We start from the raw sequence: 19,037 nt of genomic DNA on the forward strand, positions 1-19,037 counted from the left end.
ATTTCAGTACTTTTGCTTTTTCAGTGCTTAAAATGTAAATGGAATCAAATACACAAGTCATTTCATTAAACACGAATGAAGCTTGAAAGAAGAATGAACATTTATTTTCAACTGACAGACTTTACAAACAGACACTGATGTGAAGTTATATACAGCAGAGAAAATGATTTCAGGAAGCCTGCACCATCATAGCTGAAACGACACTATCAAACACCCTGGAGAGAGAGATATACATATTAGAGGATCAGTCAGTACACACAATCAATATTCAAAATACAGTGACACTTTACAGTAAGGTTGTATTCTTTAACATTATTTAACAATTGTTAACATGAACTAATAATGAACAATACTTTTACATCATTTATCTTGTTAAATGTTAATTTCTTCATGTACAACATTTTTTTACATTAAAAGTTGTGCATTAACATTAGTTGTATATTATTAATGCATTATGAACTAAAAGTGTGCTTGTAAATGAATATTAAGATAAAAAAAAACATTGTTAGCTCATGATACCTAATGCATTAAATAATGTTAGTAAATAGAACCTTAAAGTGTTACCTAAAATCCACCAAAAGCACTTACTTTGATTTAATTTGATCACCAGGATTGTAGAATGGGTTACACATTACATCAGTGAAAGAGTTGTGTAATTTTCTGAACATCTGAGAAGAGAGTGAGAAAAATGACTCATAAATGTCATACAACACCCTAGTGTGATTGACATGGCATGACTTTAGTTTGTGACTATTTGCACATAATAGAAACATGTAACTCACACTTCTAATCTCATTGTCTCGCAGAGATGTGTTGGACGAATCGACAACAATCACAAACTTCACCTTAGAGTTTGTCACGTAGCCATATCTGGAATTCTTGTTAAGATACTGTTGGTACATAATTTGCATTAGTATTTGCAGATACCCCCTTTTCAATATTTGTGACAAACTCACTCAAATCGTGACCTCCTGGAAGCTTTTTAGGGTTAAGGATTAGTGGTTGATGTCGATATCTAGAGAGCAGGTTGGCCAATGTCCAATATAATACCGATATGAATTTTATGATAGTAAATGAAAACATTTAGACAATCTTTTTTCATTCACTAAAAAATGAAAACAGGCAATTTATCTATTTGCAAGGCTGTAACATCTGTTAATTTGCAAAGCGTGCATTGTTAATAGTAGGATGGGATTCGTAAGGAATTTATTGGTTCTGATTCTTAAAGGCCACACAGAAACAGTAGGTTGATTATTTTTTTAGCTTTAATTGGTCTGTGCTTACCCAGATGCGAAACACTGTCCCCAGTGGCCAAAACGGTAAGTGTTGTTGGGCGCATGGGCATGTGTGAGTTCCATTTTCCGTGTGTAATGTCCACAGAGGGGCGCCAAAAGTGAGTTGTGAAGTGAGTTGTTTTCAGCTGTACAGGATGTATGTAATAGAGTGAAGAGGAATGCATAATTTATAAGCTGTACCCTTCAAGCCAGACCCTAAACCTAACCATCAGTGGAGTAAAACTTTTGTTAGAGGAAGAAATGTAACCTCTGAATTGCGCTCGTCACTGATTATGCGAACACGGTTACTTCTTGGTTTTACATTTACTTTTATACATTTGGAAGACGCTTTTATCCAAAGCGACTTACAAAAGAAGAATAACACATCGTAAGTGATTCATCTAAAGGAGACAGTGGTACGAAAAATGCTGCATTATAAAGTTTCACTAGCATCAAAATAGTAGTATCCAAGACAGATTAGAGTGCAACAAGAATATATGTTAAAAAAAAAAATATATATATATATATATATATATATATATATATATATATATATATATTTTAGGAGTAAATGTTAAATGCTCATGGAAAAGATGCATTTTTATCTGTTTTTTTGAGGACAGAGAGTGAGTCTGCTTCACAGATGGAGTTGGGAAGGTCATTCCACCAGTGCGGTACAGCGAAACCAAAAGTCCGGGAAAGTGTTTTGGTGCCGCTTTGTGTTGGTACAACAAGGCACCGCTCATTAGCCGACCACAGGCTACAGGATGTATGTAATAGAGTGAAGAGGAATGCATAATTTATATTATGGGAACGAAGCTCTGCAGAAATTATTTTAGGTGTGTTGGAGCAGACCAAGTGACTGTTCGGTATGTCAGCATCAGAGCCTTGAATTTGATGCGTGCATCAACCGGCAGCCAATGAAGAGAGACAAGGAGTGGTGTAACATGAGCTCTCTTTGGTTCCTTAAAGACCAGATGTGTTGCTGCTTTCTGGATCACTTGCAGAGGCCTAACTGCGCATACAGGGAAGCCTGCAATGAGAGTGTTACAGTAGTCCAGTCTAGTTATGACAAGTGACTGAACAAGAAGTTGCGTGGCATGTTCAGAGTGGAAGGGTCTTATTTTCCTGATACTGTAGAGTGTAAATCTACATGATCTTGTGGTCTTTGAGATGTGGTCTGTGAAATTGAGTTGGTTATCGATGGTTACCCCTAGATTTCTGTAGGCGTTACTGTATTTGAACCCAGCTGAATGATGATGTTGGGTTCAACAGCAGGGTTGGCTGGAAAGACGAGGAGCTCAGTCTTCACTGATTTAAGTTGCAGGTGGCGTTCCCTCATCCAGGCCTAGATGTCTGCGAAACAGGCTGAGATTCGAGCAGTCACCGTGGTGTCGTTTGGCTGGAAAGACAAGTAGAGCTGTGTGTCGTCGGCGCAGCAGTCGTAAGAGAACCCATGTGCTTGAATGATTGGTCCCATTGATGTTGTGTATACAGAGAAGTGGCCCAAGCACTGAGCCCTAAGGTACTCCAGTAAGTAGCTGATGTGACTTGGATACCTCACCTCTCCAGGCTACCTTGAAGGACCTACCTGAGAGATAGGACTTAAACCATTCAAGTACAGTTCCTGTGATGCTCAGCAAACAGAGGGTGGAGAGTAAGATCTGATGGTTGACTGTGTCGAAGACTGCAGAAAGGTCCAGTAGAATCAGGACGGATGATCTGGATTCAGCTTTCGCCTGTCTCAGTGGCTCAGTGACAGACAGCAGAGCAGTCTCGGTGGAATGTCCACTTTTGAAGCCTGACCTATTGTCATCCAGCAGCAGTTCTGCTAGAGACGTAGGTAGAGATCTGATTGAAAACTGCCCTTTCAAGTGTTTTCGCCATGAATGGGATGAGAGAGACTGGTCTGTAGTGTTCTACTTGTGTGGGGTTAAGTGCAGATTTTTTTAAGCAGTGGGGTTATTTGAGCCTGCTTAAATGTAGTGGGAAAAATGCCTGTAAGGATAGATGTGTTAATTAAGTGTGTGAGTGCAGGTAGGATGGACGGAGAGATGGCTTGGAGAAGGTGGGAAGGAATGGAGTCAAGGGGACAGGTGGTGGGGTGGTTGGAGAGGAGGAGTTTAGAGACCTCTGTGTCAGTCAGAAGAGAGAACATAGAAGATCTGCATACACGAGGCGGGTGTTTGAGAGGGTGTGGTGCTGAGAATGTATTGCTGATGGCTGTAACCTTATTAGTAAAAAAATGTGGTGAAGACATCTGCTGTCAGTGAGATGTAAGGCGGTGGAGGGGGAGGACAGAGGAGTGTGTTGAATGTTCTAAATAAGCTGCGAGTGTATGTGGTTTTAACACAGGATCTGAAACCCAGGTCTCCCACACTGCTGACGCAAATTCTGCGTCCGGGATGCGTACGAGCAGTTTTGTGCCGCTTTGTATTTTAGTGTTTCTTACTTGAAATGTTTTGTGGGATAAGAGGTTATAACTATTTAGCCAATTTATTTGTTGAATATCCATTAATTATCCTGTTAAAGGTGCACTCAGTAATTGTTCCCTATTAAAAAAGTATTAAATTAAATCAATATAATATTGAAATTAATCATGGCTGATTGTGAATAGGGAATTTCTACAATGGCATCTGTAACTGAAAACTTTTATTTTGAATGATGCTGCATCCACACCACTAGGTGTCGCTGTAAGTCCAAGATGACACAACTGTTCATAAATAGAAATTTCTTTGAGAAAAAGGAGTTAACACGGCTAAATATGTCATCGTTTGTTTGTTTGTTTGTTTGTTTTTAACACCATGCCAGCTTCTATGGCTATTTCCATGACAAGAAATGTGTAAGGAATTCTATAAAAGGTTTTTAAAATCTATTTTTCCTAAAAACTCTAAAATTGCGTTCGGTTTGACTTTGTTAAAAATTTCTTCCAGAGTGCTGACTGAATAAAAAAGGTTTCTCACGGGGTTAAGACCAGTACAGTCTAATAAAACATGTTTCAGGGATAATGGATTCTGGCAGAAGGTACATGTTGGTGAAACTTGATCCCACTCAGTTTGCCATTTGTTTTTAATATATGAATTTATTATGGGTTTTAGGTCAATGGGAGGTATTGGACACTTTTTGAAATCCGCTGATAAGGCCTCTTTTGCAGCAGTATCTGCTTCCTCATTTCCTGGGATTCCACAGTGTCCAGGTACCCAGCAGAAGCAGATATTGAAATTTTGGGCCTCCAAATCCAGAAGCTTGCATAGAACCTTTTCAAGCATTGGGTGATCATTTTTTAAAGATGACATTGCCTGAAGACATGATTTTGAATCTGAAATTATCAGAAAGTTTCTCTGCTGCATAGTCTTTATGAAGTCCAGTGCTAAGACGATAGCGTTTGCCTCTACTGTAAAAATTGAGCTGTGATTGGGGATGGATATTCCTTTTTTTATGGTTAAATGTCATCGTAAACACTAACAGAATCGCAATACTTAAAGGTGCACTCAGTAACTTTTTGCTTATCATTTTGGACTTACAGCGACACCTAGTGGTGTGGATGCAGCATAATTCAACTCGATAGTTTTCAGTTACAGATGCCATTTGTAGAAATTCACTATTCACAATCAGCCATGATTAATTGAATCCAAGAGTGAAAGTGTCCAATAACAAGATGGTTACTGAGATTGAGTAGTATTCAGCTGGTCATGTGATTTTAAAATGGCAGCCCCCATGAGGGCGCCCCTGCCCCATGTAGAATAAAACAGCTTTTATGAGGTTACTGATATGACTAGTCCTCATCTCATGTGAGTGCTCATGATTTTATACATATGTCTCAAAATTACAATTCATTTTTTTAGGAGTTAAACTTTTTAATAGGAAAAAATTACTGTGTGCACTTTTAAAAAACTGCAATACATACCAAACAGGCAAGTAAATATCATTATAATATCAAAACGGGAGGTCTATGGCAATTTCCAGCCCCAGTGATGCATGTCATATGTGCCACTTTTGCAAAGCGGCATATATGTCATGGAAAGGTGCGTTTAGAAGATTTTTTTTTCTATCACAAGAAACTATGTGCACAGCTGACAGAAAATAAGATGCACAATGATCGTCATGACAACAGCTCTGGTGGTTCTATTTCATATTATTTTATTATGTTCCATCCGCATCAGTTCAAAAATGCAGATGTTCCAGAACCAGTACTAGAACTGAACGCCATGAAAATCACGCGGTTTCAGTATTTCTTTAAAAATGGAACCAGTTCTGAAAAAGAACCAATTCTCATTCCACAACCCTAGTTATCTGCCTCTGCTGATATTTCGCTCTGTTATTATTAAGGATACACTTTGTAGTCCTCCGTTGGATACAGGAGTCCCAGATAAAGCTCTCTCTGGTCAGCCAGGGCTTTACCCACACCAGATATCTTCTCCTCTACTACATCCAGAGAAGTGTGCACTGTGTAGTGAAACTTCAGTTCTCCCTGTGTAGGAACGCTGCGAATGTACAGAGGATAGTTCTGCAGAGATGAAAACAATGTAAGAGGCTTGAGTGCTATTATTGGTAACACAACAGTTTCAGCATAAAATTTCAATCCAAATGATTGTGCATTAACTTGGAAATAAATACGAACTAGACTAACTTCATCTGTCCATTTACAACAGGCAAGAATGTTGTATGCACTGTATGCATGCACTATGCACAGTGCATCCGGAAAGTATTCACAGCACTTCACTTTTTCCACATTTTGTTATGTTAGAGCCTTATTCCAAAATGGATTAAATTCATTATTTTCATCAAAATTCTACAAATAATACCCCATAATGACAACGTGAAAGAAGTTTGTTTGAAATCTTTGCAAATTTATTAAAAATAAAAAATGAAAAGAATCACATGTACATAAGTATTCACAGCCTTTGCCAAGACACTCAAAATTGAGCTCAGGTGCATCCTGTTTCCACTGATCATCCTTGAGATGTTTCTACAACTTGATTGGAGTCCACCTGTGGTAAATTCAGTTGATTGGACATGATTTGGAAAGGCGCACACTTGTCTATATAAGGTCCCACAGTTAACAGTACATGTCAGAGCACAAACCAAGCCATGAAGTCCAAGGAATTGTCTGTAGACCTCCGAGACAGGATTGTATTGAGGCACAGATCTGGGGAAGGATACAGAAACATTTCTGCAGCATTTAAGGTCCCAATGAGCACAGTGGCCTCTATCATCCATAAATGGAAGAAGTTTGGAACCACCAGGACTCTTCCTAGAGCTGGCTTGCCGGCCAACTGAGCAATCGGGGGAGAAGGGCCTTAGTCAGGGAGGTGACCAAGAACCCAATGGTCACTCTGACAGAGTTCCAGAGTTTCTCTGTGGAGAGAGGAGAACCTTCCAGAAGAACAACCATCTGTGCAGCACTCCACCAATCAGGCCTGTATGGTAGAGTGGCCAGACAGAAGCCACTCCTCCGTAAAGGGCACAAGACAGCATGCCTTGAGTTTGCCAAAAGGTACCTGAAGGACTCTCAGACCATGAGAAACAAAGATTGAACTCTTTGGCCTGAATGGCAAGCGTCATGCCTGGAGGAAACCAGGCACCGCTCATCACCTGGCCATTATCATCCCTACAGTGAAGCATGGTGGTGGCAGCATCATGCTGTGGGGATGTTTTTCAGTGGCAGGAACTGGGAGACTAGTCAGGATCGAGGGAAAGATGAATGCAGCAATGTACAGAGACATCCTTGATGAAAACCTGCTCCAGAGCACTCTGGACCTCAGACTGGGGCAAAGGTTCATCTTCCAACAGGACAATGACCCTAAGCACACAGCCAAGATAACAAAGGAGTGGCTCCAGGACAACTCTGTGAATGTCCTTGAGTGGCCCAGCCAGAGCCCAGACTTGAACCCGATTGAACATCTCTGGAGAGATCTGAAAATGGCTGTGCACTGATGCTCCCCATCCAACCTGATGGAGCTTGAGAGGTCCTGCAAAGAAGAATGGGAGAAACTGCCCAAAAATAGGTGTGCCAAGCTTGTAGCATCATACTCAAAAAGACTTGAGGCTGTAATTGGTGCCAAAGGTGCTTCGACAAAGTATTGAGCAAAGGCTGTGAATACTTATGTACATGTGTGTTTTTTTTTTTTTTTTTTTTTTAATTTGCAAAGATTTCAAACAAACTTCTTTCACATTGTCATTATGGGATATTGTTTGTAGAATTTTGAGGAAAAGAATGAATTTAATCCATTTTGGAATAAGGCTGTAACATAACAAAATGTGGAAAAAGTGAAGCGCTGTGAATACTTTCCGGATGCACTGTATGTTAATTCTTTGACTTCAGGCTTTCAACATATCTTTTTTTTTTTCTATTCATAAATAGACAGCTGATAATCTAAGGTTTTTTACCAGGTCATTTGCATATATACTATCCATAAGAAGTAATTCGATATTTCAGCCAGACCTACAAATGTACTGTATGTGAACACATTATAAATCAAATCACTTTTATTAAATAATACGCTAATAAAATTTATTTTAAAGACATGAGCACACTTTAAGCAAACCTTTTCACAAAGTGATTTTGAATGCTAATCCCAGCTGTGGATGACTTTCTTTTTTCTGCAGAACACAATTTAAGATTTCAGAGGAATATTTCAGCTCTGTCGGTCCACACAATGCAAGTGAATGGTGGTCAGAACTTTGAAGCTCCAAAAAGCACAAAGGCAGCATAAAAGTAATCCATAAGACTCCAGTAGTTAAATCCATGTCTTCAGAAGTGATATGATAGATGTGGGTGACAAATAGATAAATATGTGCTTTATTTATATATATATATATATATATATATATATATAAATTCTCCTCCCTACCCAGTAGGTGGCGATATGTATGAAGAATGCCAATCGCCAAAAACAAAAGAAGATTGTGGAAATTATTAGTATTAATAAATTTAATAAATTTTAATAAATTAATAAAAATAGTATTAGGAAATTAGGATTGATAGTAAAAACAGACTTAAAATTGATCTGTTTCTTACCCTCACCTATCATATCACATCTGAAGACATGGATTAAACCACTGGAGTTGTATGGATTACTTTTATGCTGCTTTAATGTGTTTTTGGAGCTTCAAAATGTTGGTCACCAGAGCTGCGATATTTTTCTAAAAATCTTCATTTGTGTTTTGCAGAAGAAAGAAAGTCATACACATCTGAGATGTTATGAGGGCGAGTAAATGATAAGATAATTTTAATTTTAGGGTGAACTATTCCTTTAAGATGAAATGGCTTATAGTATCTCACATAATGTTATGACAGCTACAATGCCAGCTCTTTTAATATCTTAAGTGGGTGATGATTCAACTAAAGGCACTTTTCAGATTTCAACTTTATTCTTTTTGCTGTATGAAGGTTTACATTAACACTGTCTTGGAAACTTTTGTACCGTGCTGTCATTCATTTGTGCATCTTTTCAAATGCCTTTTATGTATGGATGTTATGTTTAACCCTTGTCCCAAATTTTCATGACGTTTCCTGTGATGCATGTATATGAGCTGTTGGACAACTTGTGAGTGTTCCAAGTGTGCTGACTTTTATTTTCTAAAAGTCCACAGGACCAAAAGAACTCATAGTTGAAGAAACACCTAAATATGAACGTAACATAGTATAAACATTAACACAGAGGAGGCATGACATTAAGGAATAATCTAACTGGAAAATGTAAACAACATTATTCTGCTCAAAGCCTCTTACAAAAAGAGAGGTGCATAGCCTATTGCATATGAGAATTTGCGCTGATACTGTACCTGTCATCATATCTAAATGACTTTATATTTAAATTATCTTACAAAACAGCACTAAACATGCAGCAAATATATACAATTTACAACCATTTGAATGTCGACCGCCTTGATCGTAGCACTCGAGCCGCGATAGATCACTTTAAAGGGGAGTGACCTCACACAAATCCATCAGATCTGAATTCGAATTTTAAACATGTTCAAAAATTCAAATAAACGCTACAATGTATCTGCGCAAAAATCTAATGTTTCCGCTTACCTCCTTCGCGATGACAGCTATACACACCGCCATTGTGACGCGACACACACCGGTCACGTGACAGGCAGCAGTCACGTGACAACAGTTCGATCTGTCTTTTCCGTGAGCTCGTGACTATTTTCAAAGTGCATTATTATTCGGGATTCGTGTGCAAAAACAAATTGCAATGTAGACTGTCTTGGTCAGTCTCATTTTCTTACAGCTGTGATATGAGCAGCAGTTTATGTTTACAGTGAGCAGGTGATGTGAGCTGATTTGAAAGAAAGTTACAATGGCACTTCTGCGAGATCAGACGATTATCTGTGCGTTATGGACAGTATATGTGTGTCAGACTGCAGGAAGACAACATGCCCCAAACATCATTATCATGCTTATGGATGATGTAAGTCCTGTAACTCATAAGAGATGATTTGACAGACCAACTAACTGCAGAACTACACTAAAAACTTTTGTTTTTTCTGCTTTCTGAACAGATATCATTTGTAATTGTGTAATTCAATACTGTCTATACAACACATTTGTTTCAGTGAAATACATATGTCTGATCTATGCTATTCATTTGTGTTTTTTTGGGGGTACCATTTTTGGGTATATCTCCTTACAGAGAATTTGACTAACCAACTAAATATTGTATACTGTGTGTGTGTGTGTGTGTGTCTATATATACTGTATATACACACAGTATATATGTGTGTGTGTATGTATGTATATATATATATATATATATATATATATATATATATATATATATATATATATAATCCAGTTTAATACCATGAGAAATAACGCATTGTTTGTTTGTTTGTTTTTGTTTTTTCACTGGAAGCTAGAATCATTAATATACACTACCGGTCAAAAGCTTTGAAACACTAACTCTTTATTATAATTTTTTTTTTTCACATTTTAGAATAATAGTAAAGTCATCAAAACTATGGAATAACATAAATGGAACTATGGGAATTATGTTGTGACTAAACAAAATCCAAAATAAATCAAAACTGTGTTATATTTTAGCATCTTCAAAGTAGTCACCCTTTGCCTAGAATTTGCAGACATGTACTCTCGACATTTTCTCAACCAACTTCTTGAGGTATCACCCTGGGATGCTTTTTAAACAGTATTGAAGGAGTTCCCATCTATGTTGAGCACTTATTGGCTGCTTTTCTTTATTATTTAGTCCAAGTCATCAATTTCAAAAACTTTTTTTTTAATTATATTTTAGATTTATAATGCAATAAATTAATATGTTGGCACAATTATATTTTTGTCTACAAAACTAATTTCAAACATTTAAGCATACGCCATCAGATCAAAAGATTTTTAAGATCATGAGAAACATTTCAGTCAAGTGTTTCAAAACTTTTGACCGGTAGTGTAACTCTCTGTTTGTCTCTACAGATGGGATGGGGTGATTTGGGGGTATTTGGAGAGCCCTCCAAGGAAACGCCAAACTTGGATCTGATGGCCGCTCAAGGGATGCTGTTTCCAAACTTCTACACTGCCAATCCTCTCTGCTCCCCCTGTATGTGCTGCTCTTCTTTTATTTGAATTAAATACTAGCATACTGGATAATAAATACAGCATGCTGCCTATTGTTTTAAAAAAAAAGTATGTCAAACATTAGGCATTGCTAAATGTTTCAAACAGTAGTGTGCTGCATTGTTGACATATTTCCTCACTACATCACGTTTAATTCAGTTATAATTGTTTTCATTTTGTTTTTTTGTTTTTTTTACAGTTATTTTGCAAAATCTGGAAGGTCAAGTCGAGCCAGCACAGTGTGCTCAGCTCAGTGTATACAGTATACTTCATATTTTGGCATATTGTGCAAAATATAGGTACTTTATTCTGCCACTGCGAGTTGTCGTAGTATGCTATTCCAAACAGAGACAAAGACATTAGCAGCAGGTCATCTTGTCTCTTTAATTTGCCTGAATTACTGAAAATATTACAGTAAATGCCAGAGAAAATCTTATATGTAGGGTATTGTCATCTGTACTCCAGAATATGAATGTCAACATACATTGATTGATGAAAGTAATTAAATAATAACATGATAATTCATTATTTATCATGCATAATAGACAGAAGCCCACACTATTATTAAATCATTACATTTACATATTTGTTCTTTGCTAAATTAATTTCTGACTTAAGTAACTGAAATGGAAGTGTGGATAGTGTGTTTTAGGGTATTGGACATTGACATAGATGACAACTTATTAGTATTACTTTGCAATTGCCAAAATGTTCTTGGACATTTAAAAATATCATGCTTCCAAAAGAAAGTTAAAAGAGAGTATTCTTGAAATTCTTCATCCGTTTTGATTCTACATGAGAACACAAGGCGTGTGTGGCTGCATGATAGGGAGAGGACAATGTTTTATGCTAATATGGATAATACCAATAGTATTGAAATATGCAAATGATGCATAATTTAGGAATTTAAATGGACTTGCTATGCAGAGGAGAGCTCCTTTTCAATTCTAATTAATTTTTAAGCAAATAAGGCTTAATCAATAGTTAATCCAAATGTGTGAGATGAAGGTGCCTGGAGCGACTCTTGCGCTCGTACCTGCTGCTGTACAGAGGTGTTATTATAGAGCTTTGCTTCAGAACCTTAATTAGAATTTTAATCAGAGAGTAGAAAGAAGACAACTTCCTAATCATAATATCCAGGGTGAGCTCTCTGGTGTTCAATGTATTTTTCCTCTCTCTCTCTCTCTCTCTATCTCTCTCTCTCTCTCTAAGTCCTAAATACAATGTGATTTATTTCATCCAATGCACATGTGGTCTGGATTAGAATCTTGCACTTTGATTAGATTTTGAAATGTATTTTTAAAGAATAAAAAAGCCTTCGCAGATTCTATTGATTCTGTTAGTGTATTGCATATGTTTTGTATCATATGTAAAATGTAATCGATTTTTACGCTTTATGAAGAAAATATGAGTGCTGTTTGCCCTTGCAGAAGTCGACACCACAATGCTAGGGTGTTGTGGGTGGTTGCCAGGGTGTTTCTATGCAGTTGCTAAGGTGTTCTGAGTGTTTTTTGTGCATTGCTATGCAGTTGCAAGAGTGTTGCTAAATGGTTGCTAGGGTGTTCTGGGTGGTTGTTAACGCATTGCTATGTGGTTGCTAGGGTGTTGCTAAATGGTTGCAAGGAGTTCTGGGTGGTTGTTAACGCATTGCTATCTGGTTGCTAGGGTGTTGCTAAATGGTTGCAAGGGTGTTCTGGGTGGTTGTTAACGCATTGCTATGTGGTTGCTAGGGTGTTGCTAAATGGTTGCAAGGTGTTCTGGGTGGTTGTTAACGCATTGCTATCTGGTTGCTAGGGTGTTGCTAAATGGTTGCAAGGGTGTTCTGGGTGGTTGTTAGCGCATTACTATGTGGTTGCTAGGGTGTTGCTAAATGGTTGCAAGGGTGTTCTGGGTGGTTGTTAGCGCATTGCTATGTGGTTGCTAGGGTGTTGCTAAATGGTTGCAAGGGTGTTCTGGGTAGTTGTTAGCGCATTGCTATGTGGTTGCTAGGGTGTTGCTAAATGGTTGCAAGGGTGTTCTGGGTGGTTGTTAACGCATTGCTATGTGGTTGCTAGGGTGTTGCTAAATGGTTGCAAGGGTGTTCTGGGTGGTTGTTAGCGCATTGCTATGTGGTTGCTAGGGTGTTGCTAAATGGTTGCAAGGGTGTTCTGGGTAGTTGTTAGCGCATTGCTATGTGGTTGCTAGGGTGTTGCTAAATGGTTGCAAGGGTGTTCTGGGTGGTTGTTAACGCATTACTATGTGGTTGCTAGGGTGTTGCTAAATGGTTGCTAGGGTGTTCTGGGTGGTTGTTAGCACATTGCTATGTGGTTGCTAGGGTGTTGCTAAATGGTTGCAAGGGTGTTCTGGGTGGTTGTTAACGCATTGCTATCTGGTTGATAGGGTGTTGCTAAATGGTTGCAAGGGTGTTCTGGGTGGTTGTTAACGCATTGCTATGTGGTTGCTAGGGTGTTGCTAAATGGTTGCTAGGGTGTTCTGGGTGGTTGTTAGCGCATTGCTATGTGGTTGCTAGGGTGTTGCTAAATTGTTGCAAGGGTGTTCTGGGTGGTTGTTAACGCATTGCTATCTGGTTGATAGGGTGTTGCTAAATGGTTGCAAGGGTGTTCTGGGTGGTTGTTAGCGCATTGCTATGTGGTTGCTAGGGTGTTGCTAAATGGTTGCAAGGGTGTTCTGGGTGGTTGTTAGCGCATTGCTATGTGGTTGCTAGGGTGTTGCTAAATGGTTGCAAGGGTGTTCTGGGTGGTTGTTAACGCATTGCTATCTGGTTGATAGGGTGTTGCTAAATGGTTGCTAGGGTGTTCTGGGTGGTTGTTAGCGCATTGTTATCTGGTTGATAGGGTGTTTGTTCTGAGAGGTTATTAGTGCATTTCTATATGGTTGCTAGGGTGTTGCTAAATGGTTGCTTGGATGTTCTGTGTAGTTATTAGGACATCGTTATGCAGTTGCTTGGGCATTTTAAGTGGTTGTTAAAAATTGCTTTGCGGTTGCTAGGGTGTTCTTGGTGTTTGCTTACTGGCCCAAGTTAAAAGATCCCACACTATAGATATGGCTCAGGTCCTCTTTCAGTGCAAATCTATCACTCTTTCTATTGTCTGCCAGGTGAAAATCTTCTGATTGCTTGAAAAAAGCCCACTTCTCCGAAAATAGACGGACAATTTTATGTATCATTCATGTGCATAGCAATGGTGCAGGCTATGGACATAAATGGACATGCCTGATTATGTTTTAGAGCTTTGTTTTTTTGTGGCTTTTTGTTTACCATGTAATATTTCTGTATTTAACAGCCAGGGCAGCATTGCTTACTGGTAGACTTCCTGTCAGAAATGGATTCTACACCACCAATGCTCACGCTAGGAATGGTATGATCGTAAATTATTTCTATTATTGTTATCAGTTTATCTACTCTGATGACTGTTTGTTGTATGCAACATTAACACATCTCTCTCCTTCAGCATACACACCACAGGAAATAGTGGGGGGAATATCACAGGATGAGATTCTGCTTCCAGAACTGCTGAAGAACAAAAATTATGTCAACAAGATCATTGGCAAGTGGTGAGGTTTCCCTCCAGCCACTCACGCCAGAATATCTTTAAAGACAGACATACTGTGAGCTCCGAGGTTGTTAATCGATGGTATATATGCCAAAGGGAAAACAAGCTTATTTTTCTTACCCCATTGGCAATTTTCTTGTTTTAAGAGCATAAAGTTTACCAAATTTTTTCAGATTTCTTAAAAAAAAAAAAAAAAAAAGACTTTATATCTTATGCCATTTTCTCTTGTCAAGATAATATTTCTTGTTTTAAGAATATTTAGATATTTTTACTAGAAAACAAGATAAAAATACAATGTAAAGTTATTTTTTGCAGTGAATGAGCTCTGTAGTGACCACCCACTCCCATGACGCACTTTTGAGTATAACAATCAAATCTCCCTAAACTCTCAAACTACTGTACAGTATACTTATATACTGTATTTGTAGGCTATATATTTGAATACTTTGCAATATTCTTGAAATAAATGTTAATTCTACAGCTCTTTAGAAAAAAATTTTTACCCTAAAATGTGCTTCATGTGGTAACATATAAATTAGTTACTGGTTTGATTGAAGTAAAAAAATATAATTTAACATAACAAAATTAATTGATTACATTAGGTTATGCCACAAAAACAGCTTTAGGGGTTAAATCAAGTAGAACTAGCTCTTTAAGGTAACAAGTGCAGGCTACCACTTTTTACAGTGATTTTACTATCCTATAAGATTCAGAGAATACAAAGTGTGTAAATTTGATAATGAACATTTTGATGGAAAATCAAAAAAACTTTGAAGCCAGTGTCAATGTGTGCATTTTTACTACATATGCCTTTGTGGGGCCGAATTTGACAGCAAATAGCTAAAGAAAAAAAAATCGCTCTTTGGCTAGATAACTTTAGATTTTATAAGCCATCTCAAACCAAGCAATAATACATTTATTATATGGCTAATTACAGTCCTACTTCTCAGTCAAACTCCTCCAGCAAATAATCAGAACTAATGTATTATATCTGTATATTGATCTTTCAGTAGAGACTTGGAAGCATAAGAAATACAAAAATTTTACGCCTTTTTTCTTGTACCTTCCGTTATTGCCGTGAGTGTCTCACACAATCGTAAAGGTGGTCAAATGAAATGGCATTCAGTATTGGATGAAACACGCAAAAGCACTTGTAGGCACAAATGCGATTCGTGTGTAAGCGTGAATGACGAATGCACGCATAATTACGTAAAAGCTTCTTTTGCTTTCAGATGCGAGCTATAATACCATAATAATATCATAGATCATCATCAAAAATGTCAACAGATGCCACATGACAACTTACATTGCTTGATGTCACGGTAAATAAATGAGTGGAGAGTATTTTGCCATGTTGATTTCATGACCAATGACCGGTGGCTGACATCCAGCTCGGGTGAGTGACATGGTCACCATGGAAACGACACTACATGACGAATGCATGAAGTACGTGGTTGAGCATCTATTGTCTCTGAAGAGATTGACCAGTGAATTTTAACATTTGCATTTACACATATTGCACATTTTGGTGTATATGAAATACGCAACGTAAGCACATTTGCTTAGGGAAAAAGTGCAGGGGATGAATTTGGTTTTATTGAAAGTGAGGGGAGACGTCTCTTGCGTCCCCCACATATTCTATGCCCATGTGCAACGATAAACATTTCAAACAGTATTAAGCAACATTGTCACATGAATGTTAAATTCAGCAAATGCCGTCCAACGATCATACTGGAAATAATTTTTATTTTATTTTATTTATTATTTTGCATTTTTATTCCAATTTCATGTAAAATGTCTTTTAAATGAGTCAAGACAGATATTTAAAAACATGTTGGTTTACATCACTTAATGTTCATTTATCATAATGGAAATTGAAGATCAAGTCAATTACATGAACAATGTAATGCATCCTTGGTGAACAGAAGCACCAATTTCTTTCAAGAACAAAAATGTTTTAGTGTTATAAAACTTGTGAATGGTAGTCTATGTCATCTGGGTATTTTATGCATACTTTACAGAAAATTTGTATACTGTGCAAAGTACACATACTACATACTGCAAGAATACCATGAGTAAATATGGTAGTATGCAATTCTGAACAAACCCATCATCTTTATTTCACCTTTTAACTTTTGTCTCTCACCTCAGGCACCTTGGCCACAGAACTCAATACTTGCCTCTGAAGCATGGCTTTGATGAATGGTTTGGTGCACCTAACTGCCACTTTGGCCCTTACAACAACAGTTTCCGTCCCAACATACCTGTTTACAACAACTCTGTGATGAAGGGAAGGTGAGATACATGCATGATGCACATGTTATTAGATATGTTTGTTCATATCTAGGGTTTTCAAAATCTCTAAACTGAAGTATTACACCTTGATGCGTAATTTGTCTTTTCTAATTACTTTTCTAAGAACTCAGACTTACCTAGCGGACAATTAAACAAGTGGACTCAGACCAGAATATCATAAAGACTTGGGGGTGGGCTGTTTTGACTTGGGCCAGTAAGCAGAACACCCTAGAAATCACTTAGAACACCTTAGTAACTGCATGTGATCTCCTTGGCATTGTGGCGGCGAGTTGTGATTGTGCGAGAACCACATTTTCTGAAGAACATGTAAAAAGCTGATTGTAACAAGACTGTGGCAGGTTCGTAACTCTCTACCAAGGAGGAAGCGGGAGCCGGGCAAACAATCCAACGTAAAGCTTTTTGTTTTTTCACTCTTCAGTTTGAACATAAATCAAAATGTGCTTTACAGCATAACACACGAAAACGGCTGCATGTGTTGCTCTCTCTCATATCTTCCCAAATTTTTCAGCTTCCTGCGGGGAGAGATGTGTTTCTTGAAGAAACACTATATCATATTTCTTACGTTTAAGAAAATTAATAACCTTCCTTCTTTTTATGGGGTGCCCAAACCCATTCACATTCCAAGTGGAGAGAGATAGTACACTCATATTAACATTTTTATATTGTAGAAAAATAAATTGTGTGTCAGAAACAAAATTATACAGACCACATTCCCCATTAGTGAAACAATCAAACCCCGAACTTCCCCCCGAACAAAACGAACAGAAAAAGAAAAACGTGCGCATTAACCCCACACACGAGAGTGCCAACCAGCGACAATCCCTCTAAACTCAAAAGGTCCATGAACGCCCACGAGCCCCCACGACAACTTTGCCATCGGATTGCTCAATTTTGCCTCATAAAAGACATCCTTTGTGTGAGCATGTAGATATTTTGCGGTCATCCGTAGTGTCCACTCTCAAACTGGCTGGGAACTTCAATGCAAAAGTAATCTTTCGTCAATGCAAAAGTTTCTTTAAGGAAAAGTGTTATTCACTAAACAAACTCCAGGCGCTCGGCAGAGCCAACGCAAAAAGAAAAAAGAAACCAAAATGACACCCAGCTTCCTCAAAAGCCAGAGTAAGTACAGCGGGTCGACCCACTCACATGAGAAACACTCAATGGTTTACTCACCCATTGATTCAATAAAAGACATTGCCTGATTGGGACATGTAAATAATTTGCGATCGTCCTTCGTTTCTATTCTCAGTTTGGCCAGAAACATCAGAGCAAAAGTGATCTTTCGCTGATGTAAGAGTTTCTTACATTCCTTAAACCGATAGCGTTTCTCTCTTGTTGAACTCGCAAAGTCCGGGAACAAGAAAATATTATGGTTCTTCCAAGAAAGCTTCCCTTTGCTCCTCGCCTGGCGCAACACAAGATCTTTATCGGATGATCTCGTTACCAGAATCAATCGGGGCCTATCTCCCTCAGCAAATCTGTGAGCTGGGACTCTGTGAGCTCGCTCGATTTCCAGCTTGTGGCCTGTTATGTCGAGCAGACTCGGGAAAAGCTCGTCTAGGAATTTCACCATATCTCTGCCCTCCTCATGCTCAGGAATTCCAACAATTCGAACGTTATTCCTGTGGCTTCTATTCTCAAGATCTTCAAGCTTTTCAAGGAGATATTCCAAATCAACTTTGGTCGCGGGTGGATTAACCCGCGGATTATATTCCCTCTATGAAGATTCCAGACAATCAATTTGTCTCTCAACATCAGTCACTCTTGTAACTAACTCAGATAATTTTATTTCCGTCACACTGATTTATAATACCAGTGAACCACTCTTTGATCATTGGGATCAGCTGCCAGCCCTCTAAATAAGTTCATGACATTTTTAATTTTCCATTCTTTTTTTGTTTATTTGTACCAGCTGCAACGTAGTATCTCATTTTTGTTCTCGCCAAAACAGCCATATGTGCAATCCAGGTCATTGACTCTGGCGATAGGGCTAGTTTTGCACTTAGCAGTGGGATTAATCAGCATGCCGTGTTTGAACACGGCTAGACAAACACACACACATCCAGGAGATGACGGGTTGCGTTAGCGGTGTGTTAGGACACCTGGAACAGGCTGCCTCTCCCGCTCCACGACTCAGCACGTTCTTATAACGACTTCAGAACTCTTCTGAGACACAATCTCGCAATTTACCTCTTCAAACTCACTCCGTAATCACACCATGGGGCGGCGCTTGGTTTAAGAAGCTTGTGATTTGGAACAGAAACTCACATGTTGTTGAAATGAGAGTTTGTATGTATGGTATTATTAAATTTGAAG

The 19,037-nt window shown here is 38.3% G+C and overlaps 2 protein-coding genes across 2 annotated transcripts in view; one reads left to right on the forward strand and one right to left on the reverse strand.

Moving 5' to 3' along the window:
• Window positions 1-76: 76 nt before the first annotated feature.
• trappc2l (trafficking protein particle complex subunit 2L) lies at window positions 77-9,388 on the reverse strand. The gene is made up of 5 exons (XM_051709321.1): window positions 9,316-9,388; window positions 5,609-5,781; window positions 783-870; window positions 589-668; window positions 77-215 (listed from the first exon to the last, which is right to left on the reverse strand). The coding sequence occupies exons 1-5, from the start codon at window positions 9,346-9,348 to the stop codon at window positions 170-172; spliced, it is 420 nt and encodes a 139-aa protein (XP_051565281.1). The 5' UTR covers window positions 9,349-9,388; the 3' UTR covers window positions 77-169.
• Window positions 9,389-9,549: 161 nt separating this feature from the next.
• The window catches only part of galns (galactosamine (N-acetyl)-6-sulfatase), a 60,138-nt gene continuing 50,650 nt past the window's right edge, over window positions 9,550-19,037 (forward strand). Inside the window, exons 1-5 of the mRNA XM_051709221.1 lie at window positions 9,550-9,697; window positions 10,714-10,837; window positions 14,136-14,210; window positions 14,304-14,406; window positions 16,557-16,700. Of these exons, the coding sequence (XP_051565181.1) occupies window positions 9,587-9,697; window positions 10,714-10,837; window positions 14,136-14,210; window positions 14,304-14,406; window positions 16,557-16,700 (557 nt within the window). The 5' untranslated portion in view covers window positions 9,550-9,586. The remainder of the gene's footprint in view (window positions 9,698-10,713; window positions 10,838-14,135; window positions 14,211-14,303; window positions 14,407-16,556; window positions 16,701-19,037) is intronic.

This window comes from Myxocyprinus asiaticus, chromosome 1, assembly GCF_019703515.2.
Source record: "Myxocyprinus asiaticus isolate MX2 ecotype Aquarium Trade chromosome 1, UBuf_Myxa_2, whole genome shotgun sequence".
In the NCBI taxonomy this organism is placed as follows: Eukaryota; Metazoa; Chordata; class Actinopteri; order Cypriniformes; family Catostomidae; genus Myxocyprinus; species Myxocyprinus asiaticus.